Source organism: Geotrypetes seraphini, chromosome 3, assembly GCF_902459505.1.
Source record: "Geotrypetes seraphini chromosome 3, aGeoSer1.1, whole genome shotgun sequence".
In the NCBI taxonomy this organism is placed as follows: Eukaryota; Metazoa; Chordata; class Amphibia; order Gymnophiona; family Dermophiidae; genus Geotrypetes; species Geotrypetes seraphini.
The window spans coordinates 240,313,907-240,328,088 of record NC_047086.1 but is presented as its reverse complement, the minus strand read 5'-3'; the positions used below and the strand labels follow the sequence as shown (position 1 = coordinate 240,328,088).

At 40.1% G+C, this 14,182-nt stretch overlaps 1 protein-coding gene across 4 annotated transcripts in view; it reads left to right on the top strand.

Annotated features, from left to right (window-relative positions):
- The window catches only part of ENPP3 (ectonucleotide pyrophosphatase/phosphodiesterase 3), a 212,514-nt gene that overhangs the window by 55,201 nt on the left and 143,131 nt on the right, over positions 1 to 14,182 (top strand). For all 4 annotated transcript variants that reach the window (XM_033938316.1, XM_033938317.1, XM_033938315.1 and 1 more), the window contains 2 exons: positions 3,405 to 3,530; positions 11,804 to 11,864. In XM_033938316.1, the coding sequence (XP_033794207.1) occupies positions 3,405 to 3,530; positions 11,804 to 11,864 (187 nt within the window). The remainder of the gene's footprint in view (positions 1 to 3,404; positions 3,531 to 11,803; positions 11,865 to 14,182) is intronic.

Here is a 14,182-nt window from a genome sequence, read left to right as displayed (position 1 = left end):
GATGCATATTTTCTAACATTTCCATTTTTAAATGCAATGACGTAGAATCTTTTACAGCAGATAGTGAAACAGCTTGCAATGTGTTACTTTGAGTTTCAATCATAACTAATCTAGTTTCCAGACAATTTAAATTGGCATCCACATTCTCAAACTTTTGAGCCACAGACTGTGAAAAATCAGATGTTTGTTTCATTGATTCTCTGAGAAACCCCTCAACTCTAGAAATACCTAACCATAAATCCTTTAAAGTGATATCCTGTTTTTCCACTGCTAGTGGTTGTTCATCCACTACAGTAGTAAACTCAAGTGGTTTAGGTATATCAGTGAAAGTCAATTTACTTGTTGAAGTGGATGATACCACAGGACCTGTGGAAGTAGTGGGAGTTATATTCCCACTTACACCAGATATTGGATGAAGGGGGGGTGTCCTTAGTAGAGGACTCATCGATGCTCCGGATATGGGAGAATTCAAATCGGAAACATTTTGTGCTGGAGAGTCTAGGGAAAAAGTCAAGTGTCTATCCATAGGACCTAAAACAACAGGTGTCGAACTTTTAGATTTAGCTTTCCTTTTCCCCATATTTCAATTAACTTATACGACCTGATATCCTGTTGCTCAGCTCCACAGTGCTCCCCGGTGCTCCAAGGGGTTCCCAAGGGGAGTGACCTGCCCCTTCGGCCACGCCCTTCGGCTGCGTGGCTGCGGCCGCCTCTGCGGCAGCGAACAGCAATTTATAATGAAGAGCAAAGCCACCTGAAGATGGACCCAGTGACGTCAGGGGTCTGTCTACTAGGTTGCCTGTCCGAAATAATTCAAAACGCCGCTGCTGCAGAGGGCTGGTTGGGGCAGTGACACGTTCCTCGGCGTCCTCGGTGAAAGGCAAGACAGCTCCCGGTCTCTCCGCAGCAGCGAACAGCAATTTATAATGAAGAGCAAAGCCACCTGAAGACTGACCCAGTGACGTCAGGGGTCCGTCTACTAGGTTGCCTGTCCGAAATAATTCAAAATGCCGCTGCTGCAGAGGGCTGGTCGGGGCAGCGACATGTTCCTCGGCGTCCTCAGTGAAAGGCAAGACAGCTCCCGGTCTATCCGCAGCAGCGAACAGCAATTTATAATGAAGAGCAAAGCCACCTGAAGACGGACCTGGTGACGTCAGGGGTCCATCTACTAGGTTGCCTGTCCGAAATAATTCAAAACGCCGCTGCTGCAGAGGGCTGGTCGGGGCAGCGACACGATCCTTGGCGTCCTCAGTGAAAGGCAAGACAGCTCCCCCATTTCAAAGTATTTTCTGATGCATATTAGCTTTCTCATCACAAGGAAAGATATTTTTTTTATTATTGATTGAAATTATGTGGAGCCTTGAAAGGACTGTTAAAATGCTGGTTGTATAAGGGTGCCTTTGAAACATAATCCTCAGATTCTCTTTTGACCCTGTTCATTGCAGAAACATGTGTTTCCTTTGTCTCATGTCTTGAGAATTTTTTTTTTTTTTAATCTTTTTAATTTCCTTTTACTTTTTTTTTTTTTTTAATTATTACACTTTTAAAATTCTTACCCTCCCATTGTACTTACCTTTCGTGTTTTCTTTACTATGCCTATTGTAGTTCTCCCCACTTCCCCTATGTATAAGTCCGTAATGTTCATGTGTGTGTTGTAGTTAATAACTAAGACCCTGTTTTTAATTGTAAATCGCTTTGAATTTATGATATTGCGATGTATCAAAATTTTAATAAAACTTGAACTTGAAACTTGAATGCCAGGCAGACTTCTATGGTCTATGCCCTGAAAATGGAGAGGACAAATCATGTATGCATATGTGGTATCACCCCATACCTTATTAATTTATTTTGTTGGGCAGACTGGATGGACCGTACAGGTCTTTATCTACTGTTCTCTACTATATATGTATGTTTATCACTTTGTTAACCACAAAACTATCTATGCAAGTATATGACCACTTAACAAATGGTCATACCACCCCGCCCCAAACCTATGCTCCTATTCCTACTAAACTATACTTTGTAGCTGCACCGCCACCCCATAAACTGCCCCCCCCCCAAAAAAAAAAGAAATACTCCTTGACAATGTTGTATGGCAACTAGGTAAAGGTAACTAATTACTATATTTAAGTAAATATTTTGATATTTACTTGTAAAGAAATACGTTTACTGAATTAATAATGTTGCCAATTTGTGCTACTTTTACCTAGTTACATTTGATGCTTGCAGTTAAAAATAAAAGTGGGAGAGAGATGTAAATGACGAAGGTGCGCTAGCTTTTTTAGCGCATGCACAAGATTAGCACGCGCTATAGCGTGCACTAGCCAAAAAACTACCGCCTGCTTAAAAGGAGGCGGTAGCGGATAGCGTGTGTGCTGAAACCGCTAGCGCACCTTTGTAAAAGGAGCCCCAAATGGAACAGCAAAAATGGGAACAAACCTTGTCATGCTGTTGCAAACTTTGTCATGCAAATAGTTATTCATTTCATCTTAAATTTTGCTGTTCAGTGAATATAGCCTGTAAGAATAGTGGAGTTGCCTGTGTTTTATATGGTGAGCCCCTACTTATCTGGCTAATAGTTTTTCCATAGCTACGCACAAATGCAGTAGAAAAAAAACTCATGCTCTGTTCAATTGCCCTTCTGTAAAAGGTTGTAAAAGCAAGAAATTCCTAAATCACTCTTTAGCATCTCAGGCAGCTTCTCATGAATAAGAATTTCGATCATTGTTGTTCACAGCTGTTTCTTACAGACATTTTAGAAAACAGCTAAAATCCTATCTTTTCTCCAAATACCTGACTAGCTGACTCATTCAAATATACGATTATGTTTAATGTTTATAATTTTTTGTAAACCGCATAGAACTTTTTGGTAACGCGGTCTATAAGTATAATGTTATGTTATATATGTTATGTGTTTGAACCGGTTAGACGAGGTGGTTCACTTTAAAGCGGAGATAGAGCTGAAGCTGGTAGCAATTCTTGATGAACAGACATTGTAGTTGCGGTATTTATACTTTTTATTCAAAAAGTATTTTTAGGCACTTACTTTTTTTTAAATTTATATTTCATTATGCTTTTTACTTTTACTTAACTATCAAAATATGCATTTACCTTTACTTTTACTTAAGTACTTTGATCAAACACTGCTCCTTGCAAACTTCACCACCATCCTCAGCTTCTCCACTTGTTCAAAGATGCAAAACAGATTTTCAGGAGTTCTTCAGATTCTCCATGAAAAAAGAGATGATGCGATTTCCTAGCCAATCTAGTGAAAATTCCCTTTCCCAGTCAAATTTAAACCGGGATTTTATTATTGCACTACAGATTTCTTATTAAACAGCATGAGACTAGAATATGTGCTGCCTTGTACTGCTTAAAGTGCAAAATTACTTCTAATTTTACAGCTCAACTCTGGACATGCAGCAGGCTGAGATGTGGTGAGACACGGCTAAATGGCAGCCTTTGTTTTTGCTCTGATGACTGCTTGAGCACAGGCGACTGCTGCACAGACTACAAGAGGGTTTGCAGAGGTAAGGATCTTGCAGTAACTGTAGGCTTTTACAATTATTTCAACAAAAGTTTTGTACAGCTGTCTTGTCAAAATCATATGCAGATGTCCTCATTCATAGCAATGCAGCCAGCTTTCATCTGAAGCCAACATCTAATTCCTATGGGCCGGGCCCACAGAAGAGAACTTGGCTTTGTGTGTTTCTGTGGGACCCACACCCTCTTACTAACATGCTAGGAATAATCTTTTTATAATTCTATTAATGTTTTGTAATCTGCACAAAAGGTAATAATGTCAACAAGAAAAGGAAAAGATGTGAACAATAAAAGGTCTAAAAATATGTATAAGCAAAACAGAAAAGGCAAGAAAGTATATACTGAAGACAGATGTTCATTATAGGAAAAAGCATGTATGCAATCTAAATCAACAACTGGTTTGGACTGGCCTGGTTTACCGATTATCCCATTAAACATAGGGTTACCCTATGGCTCCAGAAAAAGGATAACAGATTGAGACATCCAGGATTTACTTCCATTGCTTTCAATGAAAGTAAAACCTAAACATAGGGTTACCATTTGTCTGGATTTCCCTGGACATGTCCTCTTTTTAGAGGACTCTCAGAGTGTCTGGGTGGTTTTTTTTACCCCCCTCCTTTACAAAGCCAGACTGGCGTTTTTAGCGCCAGCCATGGCGGTAATAGCTTGGACGCTCATAGGAATTCTATGAGCATCAGAACTGTTACTGTGGCGGCTGATGCTAAAAATTTTATATGGCTTGGTAAAGGAGGGGGTTAATTAGGAGAATGTGTGCTTGTCCATCCTAGTTTTAAAAATATGAGCTGTCCGCAAGCCTACCTACCCACTTTGGGCTCAGAATAATACATCCAGCCTTCCCCCGGAAGTCTGGCTTATTTTCTCTCCTCCCAGCACTTCCTCTCTAGTCGTTCTCTCCCCTCATCCCCCTGTAGTCTTCCAAGCCTCAGATTCATTGCCAGCAGCCTCATTGATTGAGACACCCACTGTCGACCAGCTCCTGAACTCTTCTTTCTGCCATGTCCCACTTCCTGTGATGCAATTTCCTATTTCTGCACAGGCAGGATGCAGCAGAGAGAAGAGTTCAGAAGCCGGCTGGCAGCGGGTGTCTCAGTCACTGATGCTGCCAGACTAAGGGGTGGGGTGGAAGAGAGAAATGGAAGGGAAGGAGACTGAGATACCATACCTGGAGGGAATCTGCTATTTTGGCCACACACAGTAAGGAATCCACCCTGTGATATCATGGAAGGTTAGAAGAATGACTCACCATTGCAGTGTATAGCTCCACTATATTGCTGTGGCTAACATAGGACCCCTCAGCCTATACTAGCTGGTACTCCCAGGTGGTTTCTCATCCAGCTACTAGCCAGGCCCAACCCTGCTTAGCTTTCAATAGCAAGAGCAGGCTTACTTAGGGCATCCAGTCTGTAGGAAAGGTGAGGAGAGAGATGTCAACCATTGGGGGGAAGGAAGAAGGGAAGGAGAGATGGAAGGGAAGGAGACAGATGCCACACCATGGGATGTGGTGGGATGAGGAAGGAAGGAAAGGAGAGAAGACATGCCAGAGTATTGGGGGGTGGGGGGGGTGCCTGGGTAACTGGGCACATCAAGTTAGGACAGGGGAAATTTAACTGCAGCTCCTGTGAGCTATTGCATGATTCTGCTTGATACTACTTTTTACTGCTGCTGTTATAATTGGTTTCTTTATAAGAACTGCAGTCTGGTCTGAGTGAGTGTTATTAACTTCCTGTTGACAAGAGGTGTGGGAATTTGCCAGAAGTACTTACCTAGCAGCTCACAGTTGCTTGGTGTGCTGCCTAAGACACATGCCGAAGATGCGCTCCTTAGCGCACTCCTTTACGCAGTAGTTAAGAAGATTTAATTTTAAAATTTAAATTTTTATAGTTGTGTTTTTAGGAATTATGGTAGCTAAAATGTTCTGGATTAATTTGATGCTCATGCTTTATTTTAATATAGGGTTGTTAAGGAGGTTCTGGGCCTATAATTTCTGACTATGCTGGTCATGTACATACTTCAGATAATGATAATAAACTTAGTCATTGTAGAATGCAACGGAGACAAGCTAGAAAACCACATTAGCATTACAAAACCACATTAGAATTGTTAGTGCTGGCTGTGGCAGTAACAGTTCCGATGCTCATAGCATTGACATTGAAGTTGTTACAGCTGTGGCCGGCGCTAAAAACCGCGCTACGGTTTAAAAAAAAAATAAAAAATAAAAAAATGAGGGGGGGGTAATTTGGTGGATTGTTGTAGTTTACCACAAAGAATACCTGATGCTATTATTGATAATAGGTTTGGTAGTAATCAAGTGAAAGTGAGGAGAAGTAAAACGAATGTTAAAGTTTTTAGAAAAGCAAACTTTGCAACAGCAACTTAATGAGAATATAGACTATGGGCTACATTCACTAAGTCCACCGATCAACTTCCAACCACTTAGCGACCCCTTTACGACCTGATTTCCCTCCGACCCAATTCACTAACCTTATGTCCCGATCATCCTCCGATCCGCGCATGCAAATGAGGGGGAACGGCATTCAGATGCAGGCAGGAAGCAATTCACTAAAATAAAAAAGCAACACCGACTGGGCTGGCCGATCCAAAAATAAGCGACTGCTGAGGACCATTTGCTAAGGTCCTTTCCAACTGCCCTGCCTTCTGTCGCCCTGCTCTCTGCTCTCAGCCCTGAATCTCCTGCCTGCCCTGAATCTCCTGCTCTCTCCTGCCTGCCCCGAATCTCCTGCCTGCCCCGATCTCCTGATCTCGCCCCGAATCTCTCCTGCTTGCCGCCCCAACTCGCTTCGAATCTCTCCTGCCCTTCCCGCAGTGCAAGCCCATGGTTCTAATCCATGGGTTTAAAGCGGGTTAAAACCACGGGCTTGCAAAAAAGTTAAAAACCAATTTAAAAACAAAAAAACTTCTCTGCTAGGTTTGGAGGGCCAGCGCATGTGCAGACCATCTAAAATGGTCTGTGCATGCATCGGGATCGCTAGAGAGCGATCCAGGCAGTCGGATGGGGGCGTGATTCTGATCGCCCTCATTTGCATGAAGGCGATTCATGATCCCGCACATGGATCGGATCCCTCACGGATCCAATCCGATCTGTGCCCTTTGTGAATCTAGCCCTATATGCCTATAGAATGTTTATATATAAATGCAAGGTCCATTTGTAATAAGGCATTTTTAGTCAGAGAATTAATTTGCGATTCATTTGTGGTTCTAGTGTTATTACAGAGACTTGGATTCCTGATTTTCATTTCCTTCATGTTTTAGATATTTGTCCACCAGGCTATAATGTTTGTTTGTTTTTTGTAAATCTTTATTGACATTTCAAACTTTTATAATGTATACAATTGAAAGAATCAGAAAAACTATATGAAAATACATTATTATCATCACAATTATTACCTTAAACAATTTTCCGCCCCTTCTTATCCTTGTTATAAACAATAATATGATATTATATATTATACCATCTATATAATTATACTCTTCCAATAAATATTCAACCCCCGCACCCTCCAACCCCCCTCCTCATGTTAAACCCACTTCAGGCTATAATGTTTTGCATAACCCTCGGGAGGGAAAAAGGGGTAGTGGTTTAGCTGTGGTTTTACCGGAATTTCCTTTCTATTAAGTTAATTGAAAGTAATGAAGGCAATGGTCTGGAATATATGATGTGTCAGTCTTCAGGTTTGATTAAAGGTCATGATATTGGCCTTTTATTACTATATAGGCCACTGGAAATTGGAAGGCAGTACAACCAAAATTATTTATCATATTGACTTATTATGCCAGTTTTTAAGTACCTAGTTACAATGGGTGAAATAAATTTACATTTAGAAGACACAAGGAACTTAGATGCAGTTCAATTTTTAAATGTTATGATGCAGTTAAGTATACATGTGGATTTGTCGTCTTCCACATACACAAAAGGTCATAAATTAGATTTTATCCCTTTTAATGATTTTACAAATATGTAATTAATTGACCATTTATTATGGGAACTTATTATATGGCAACCAAAAAACTCTAAAGAAACTGCCAAATGAGTTTTCTGCCTGGGGCCATAAAAAGTTACTAACATATTAAACTTAGGCCCGTACTGAGGAGTATCACGTTTACTACTTCTTATTCATTTATAGCTAGTGGATGTTCTTTGAGAGCTCTTTATAGGGTACTGCCAATGCTTTTTTGTTTTGTTAACTTATTATATAGACAGATCTTTTTATGGCCAAAATTTTCTTGAAGATATGTAAGCCCCAAAATAAAAAGATTAGTACTAAGAAGATTGTTAAAAGACGTGCTAAAATGGATAATGAGTTATTTGGAAGAAAGGAAGAGGCAGATTAGAGAATGAAGATAATTTGGTTGGATTAGTAGAATCTTGGACATTGGTTACAAGTCAAGTTTTAGATGAGTTGGCTCCTTTAAAGAAATTTAATTTAAGAACAAAGAATAATACTCCTTGGTTTGCATCAGAATTAGCTGAGTAGGAATTAGAAAGGGTGTGGAGAGACTAGAAGAGAAGATCAGTACAATGCTTGGAGACATATGATTAAATCATATCATATAAGATAATAATACTGAATACTAAGAAGAAGTATTTTGAACAAAAAATTCAGGAGGCTGATAATTTGTCTAAAAGATTGTTTCAGATTTTTTCTACCTTGACAAGTACTGAAGTAGTTCTACTAACACCTACAATTGATCAGCTAATTTTATTACTACATAGAGTAATTAGCTTTAAATTCAGTTTCCAACTGTTTTTAGAGTAATTAGGAAAAGCCAACTGGTATGATAATTTTCTTATCAGGCACTTCAGATGTGAAACAGTCGTACTTACTAGAAATAACAAACTTCTATTTATAATGACAGGAGTTGCCATACAGCTCATTTTAAGGAATTGGAAGAATTGGGATCGATTAAGTTACAATTTTTGGTGGGAATCGCTGTTACATTTTTAAAATGGAACATTTCATGGCAATACAGCAAGGGCGTTACAGAAAATTTATGGATGTTTGGGAGCCATTGGCAAAATTTTGTAAGGAAGAATAATTGATTTTATTTTATAGGCTTGTAAACATACACATCCAGGGTGGGTTGGGGGGGGGGGGGGGGAAGGGAGTTACATTGGAACTTGATTCAGGGTATATATGGATAGTTTCTTGTGGGTTTTATTTATTTGGGTGGGAGGAAATTTAATTGTATGTTAATGTCTGAAAGTTTATTGTGCTTGTCTTGCGATATTTTACGTATATGAATTACTTGTTGCACAATCATAGTTTGGAAATATAATAAAGAGATATATATATATATAAAAAAAAAAGAAATAAGAAGCCTGAATTTATATATTATTTTTCATAAAGTTTTAAAGATCTACTTTTTTGATAAATGTTGCTCTTGATATTTTATTTCTTTGTGCACAACTTTTAAGTATATATGTTCCCCTTAATGTAGGGTTTTTCTTGTAGTAATCTGCTCTGAATTTGAATTGAAAAATAGTGGAAAATAAGACTACTGATTAGATTAGATTAAAATGAATACAGACAGAGTTTAATCCAATTGTTTTTGGGTTTTTAATGGTTTTATGTGGTATTCTTAATGGGTTTTGCCTTATATTTATTCTCTATATTTTACTTTGCAATTTTATGTTTTTTAAATTACTTTGAGAATAATTTTTGGGTAGGGAAAAAAACTTGTATATTGCCTTTCTTTTGTCACACATTCAAAGTAATTTATATACAGTATATACGGGTACTTATTTTATACCTGGGGCAATGGAGGATTAAGTGACTTACCCAGGGTCACAAAGAGCAGTGCTGGGATTTGATCCCAAAACAGGGTGCTGAGGCAAGAGCTCTACCACTAGGCCACGCCTTGCCACACAAATTTGAATGTGCATCTACATAGAACATAGAACATAGAACATGATGGCAGAAAAGGGCCACGGCCCATCTAGTCTGCCCACACTAATGGCCCACCCCCTAACTACCTCCATGAAGAGATCCCACATGCCAATCCCATCTTTTCTTAAAATCTGGCACGCTGCTGGCCTCAGTTACCTGTTGTGGAAGATTATTCCAGCGATCAACCACCCTTTCTATCCACAAAAAGAGAGATAAAGAGAGAGAGAGGCCTAGTGGTTAGAGTAGCTGCCTTAGAACCCTGAGGTTGTGAGTTCAATTTGCACTGCAGCTCCATGTGACTCTGGACAAGTCATTTAACTCTTCATTGCCCCATGTACAAAATATGTACCTGTCTAAAATATGTAAGCCACTTTTTTCGTAACCACACAGAAAAAGCAGTATATTTATTTAATTTGTTTTCTATCCCATCCTCCCCAAACAGATCAGGATGGGTTACAGGTTAACATACATAATATACAGTTAACAGGTTAAAAATTTGCCATAGTTACAGTACAAGGATTGTTTTTTTTTTTTCCTTGGTACATGTTTTCATCCTTACTTGACACATACTAGGGATCTACCGTGTTTCCACGAAAATAAGCACTAGCATGATTTTCGGGGTAGGTCCTAATATAAGCCTTACCCCCAAAATAAGCCCTAGTTGGATTGATCCCTGAAGCCCCTCCTGAATGTTACCGACACTCCCCGATTGGGGAGAACATTTTGTGGAACCGGTGGGGAGGGGAGAGGGAGAAATGCTGAATGGGAGGAGCAGAGAGAAGAGGAATGGGGACACTTGGATAGAGGGGTGAGGAAGGAGATGGAGGCACATGGATGGAAGGGGAAGAGAGTGTACATGGATAGAGGGAAGTGAAAGAGGAGGGAAAAGATGGTGCACATGGATGGAGGGAAGGGGAAGAGCTGGAAAGATGGATTTGAGATGGAAGCAGAAAAATGGAAGAAAATTGAATATGAAAATCAGTGCCAAAGATGGATGAGGCCATGAAGGGAAAAAGTACCTAGGGCCCTCAAAAATCATAATGCGATCCTGGGGTTGAAGGTTGGTATTACTGCCATCAGGTGTGGACGTGTCAGTGGTACACATTTGGGATCATTCACATGCTAGTGGACTGCCAGTGGTGAAGCTGCATGTATCAGCTGTGTTATCAGCAGTTGTGATAGCTAGTACACAGTATCCACCTTGGCTGCAGTATACATCCCCAGGAAAAAGTCGAATTCTTAATATTGATCTCAGAGGCCATGGGTGTGCACCCCCCTTCTGAAATGGAGAATGCGTGTCTCTGCATGTACCCTGCTTTCATCATGCCCTAATTTCACCAACGAGAACAACAAGGAAAGACAAGGGGGATGTCTTTACAACCCAGAGAAGTCTTTATTAGAAACAGTAGGTCCCAACAAGGATCCCAGTTTTGGTGTGTAGAAGACGCCTTCTTCAGGAGACACTTGAGCAGTGAAATCCACGCTAAGCTTGGTGCTTTTACGGTGTCGAGCTCAATGCAGATTTCACTGCTCAAGTGTCTCCTGAAGGAGGCATCTTCTATACGCCGAAACTGGGATCCTTGTTGGGACCTACTGTTTCTAATAAAAACTTGTTTGGGTTGTAAAGACATTCCTCTTGTCTTTCCTTGTTGTTCTGTTTGTATCCTAAGGTGAGGGGCTCTTCTGTTTTGCCTGTTTGCTCTAATTTCACCTAAGCCATATACCCTCTTGCCAGATGGATATACTAGTAAGTTAGAATCCTGACTTCTCAAAATCAGGTTCTAGAAGTTTTTAATACTTAAATGTTTATGTGCCAGGATCCAAGTGTCTAAATTATGAATTGGCCTTCAGAATTAATTGGCGTTTACCCATAGTAGTTTGCGAGCTTTGGCGGAATACACAACGTTTATTTTTCCACATTTTTTTGTGACATTTTTTTCCTTTCTTTTTTACCACGGACCCCTGATGAAGGTTGTCCGAAACACGGACCGTGTTGGGTCCCTTGCTTGGTAAAAAGGTTTTTAGATATAATTTATTTGTCACAATAAAATTTGCCTGCATCGTGTACATATCTGCAGTTTTGGATTGTTTGCTTCTGGTTGGTTTTTTACTGCAGACAAGGTTGGACCCCTTGTTTCCTTTGGTTTTGTTGCTCTTCAGAATTAAGCACCATAGTATTTCATTGCTCAAGAAAAGAGATTTTTTTTTTTTTTTTTTAGTATATATGACCTATATATTATATTTTCTACTGAAACTGTTTGGCATCCCATAGTGTCATGTGGTTAGGTTTTTCATATATCAATGTTCAGAATTATATTTAATTATTCTTTTAGGTGACACACCCTGGGCGAAAGACAGGTGTGAACCTATCACTCAACATCAGTGTCCAGAAGGGTAAGTTCCTTCTCCTTTTAGATAATTATGTGTACGTGTAGTTCATGTCTTAAGATACCAAAATGTCATATGAGTATTTTTGAGGTGTGTTTGTCCTTGTGAAAACAGATGTATGTGTTGTACAAAAGGCAAAAGATTAAGGAAATATTTTTTTACAGAAAGTGTGGTAGAGACAGAGACTGTATTTGAATTCAAGAGGACCTGGGATAGGCACGTGGGATCTCTCAGAAAGAGAAAGAGATAATGGTTACTCCGGATGGGCAGACGAGATGAGCCATTTGGTCTTTATCTGCCATCATGTTTCTATGTTTCTAATTACTCGTAGCATTGCACCAGAGTAGTGAGGTACCTCACAGGGCACTGCTGTGAACGTCACAAAAAGGGTGACACATAAACATCTCACCACAACAACCTTATAGGTCATGGCGAGCCCCCTAATACACCCCCAGAACTGACTAGACCCACCTATCTACCACCCCAATAGCCCTTATGGCTGCAGGTGCCACTTATATGGCAGTACATAAGGGTTTGGGGATTTTTTGGGGGGTGCACGTTTCACCATGCATGCAGTGGTTAGAGTGGCTTATGGGCCTGGGTCCTCCTCTCCATGGTTCACTAACCCACCCCCAAGACCACTTAAGCCACCTCTGGGCAGCTCTACTAGGCTTTCCTATGCCAGGCTGCCAGGTGCTGATGTTCTGGAGGCATATATGTAAAGTAGTTATTACGATTTTTATGGCGGGGGGGGGGGGGGAGAGGGGGAATCAGTGATCACTGGGGGAGTTTGTAGGGGGCTGTACTTTGTCCCTACAGTGATTATCTGGTCACTTTGGATACCTTCTTGTGATTTAGACCTGGTTTTAGATGGCCCAAGTCACAACGTCCAAGTTTCGTCTAGGCAGTGTTGTAAAACTTTTGGTTATACATGCAGTACGACTAAGTCTACTGGCCCACGTCGCGCCCAAATCCCACCCTCACCACTCCTCCTAAAACTCCCCTTTTAGCTCTGGGCGTACTGCAGCACTTTGAAGGCCTAAGTCATTTTTAGATACGTCTAAAACCCGCTTTAATTATCGGCACTTGGATGACTTGTCTCACTGATCGTGTAAGTGCTGATTTAGGCCGGTTTTTAGACGTATTTCCGTTTCGATTATGAGCCCCATAATGAATAACATTAAGAAATATTTTACTTTTTTTTTTTTTTTAAAGATGCATGTAAAAATATACAAATAAGCAATAAAAACATACTTTATGAGTTGAGCACCAAATCACATAAAAGTGTTTAAAGAGCTATTTGGTGTATAAATTTAGGCATGAGTTAAAAAAGGGGTGCATAAATAGGCAAGTCATGGGTGGATCAGGGTCATTACTTTCAGTTAAGTGCCTAATTAGGGAATACAGGCATCCAATGCCACAGTTTAATGTTTACGTCGCTATTGAAAAAAGTCACTCCATAAAAAATTTTAAACATGAACTTTGACTCAATATTTATCAATTTACATATCCAATAGAATTCTGCTCAGAGACATGAAGGCTGATCTCTCCACCTCACCCACCAATCATTGCAGTGTTCAATGTAAATTCACTCCAGGTTGCATACTTGCTAATTATTATGTTGCTAGCTATTACAGCTATGCTGAAGCTTCTATCGAAAACTTTATAGTGCAAAAAATGTTGACACTTAACTTAAATAGATCACTGGTTCCGATGTGCCACGTTTCGGTACTGCGTCAGGGAACCGCAAACAGATACAGTTTGAACTGGAGGTGAAGTCTCACTACATATTAAGCACAGTTTGAACTTGTAACAAGTATTGAACGTGGATACCATATATCGAATTTAGCGTAAATTATATATTTTCTGCTCATTTTTCATTTGGTAGCAATAAGCATAGACAAAGGATATGTTGTTATTTATTTTGTTTTATACCCCGTCCTCCCCAAAGAGCTCAGAACAGGTTATAGTTTACACTCAAAGTTTTACAACATATAGTTACATTCATAGCATTACAACATAACATTAGATTCGTTACCCCCCCCCCCCTTTTTACAAAACCGTAGTACAGTTTTTAGTGCCAGCCATGGCGGTAACAGCTCCAGCGCTCATAGGAATTCTTTGAGCACCAGAGTTGTTAGCGCTGTGGCCAGCACTAAAAAACACGCTACAGTTTTGTAAAAGGGGGAGTTATTCTTTAGACATTGCATAGCTTTAGAGCAGGGGTGTCCAACCTTTTGGCTTCCCTGGGCTGCATTGGCCGGAAAAAAAATGTTTCTGGGGCCGCGCAAACGCTGCAGCAAGACAGAGGAGGAAGCTGGCAA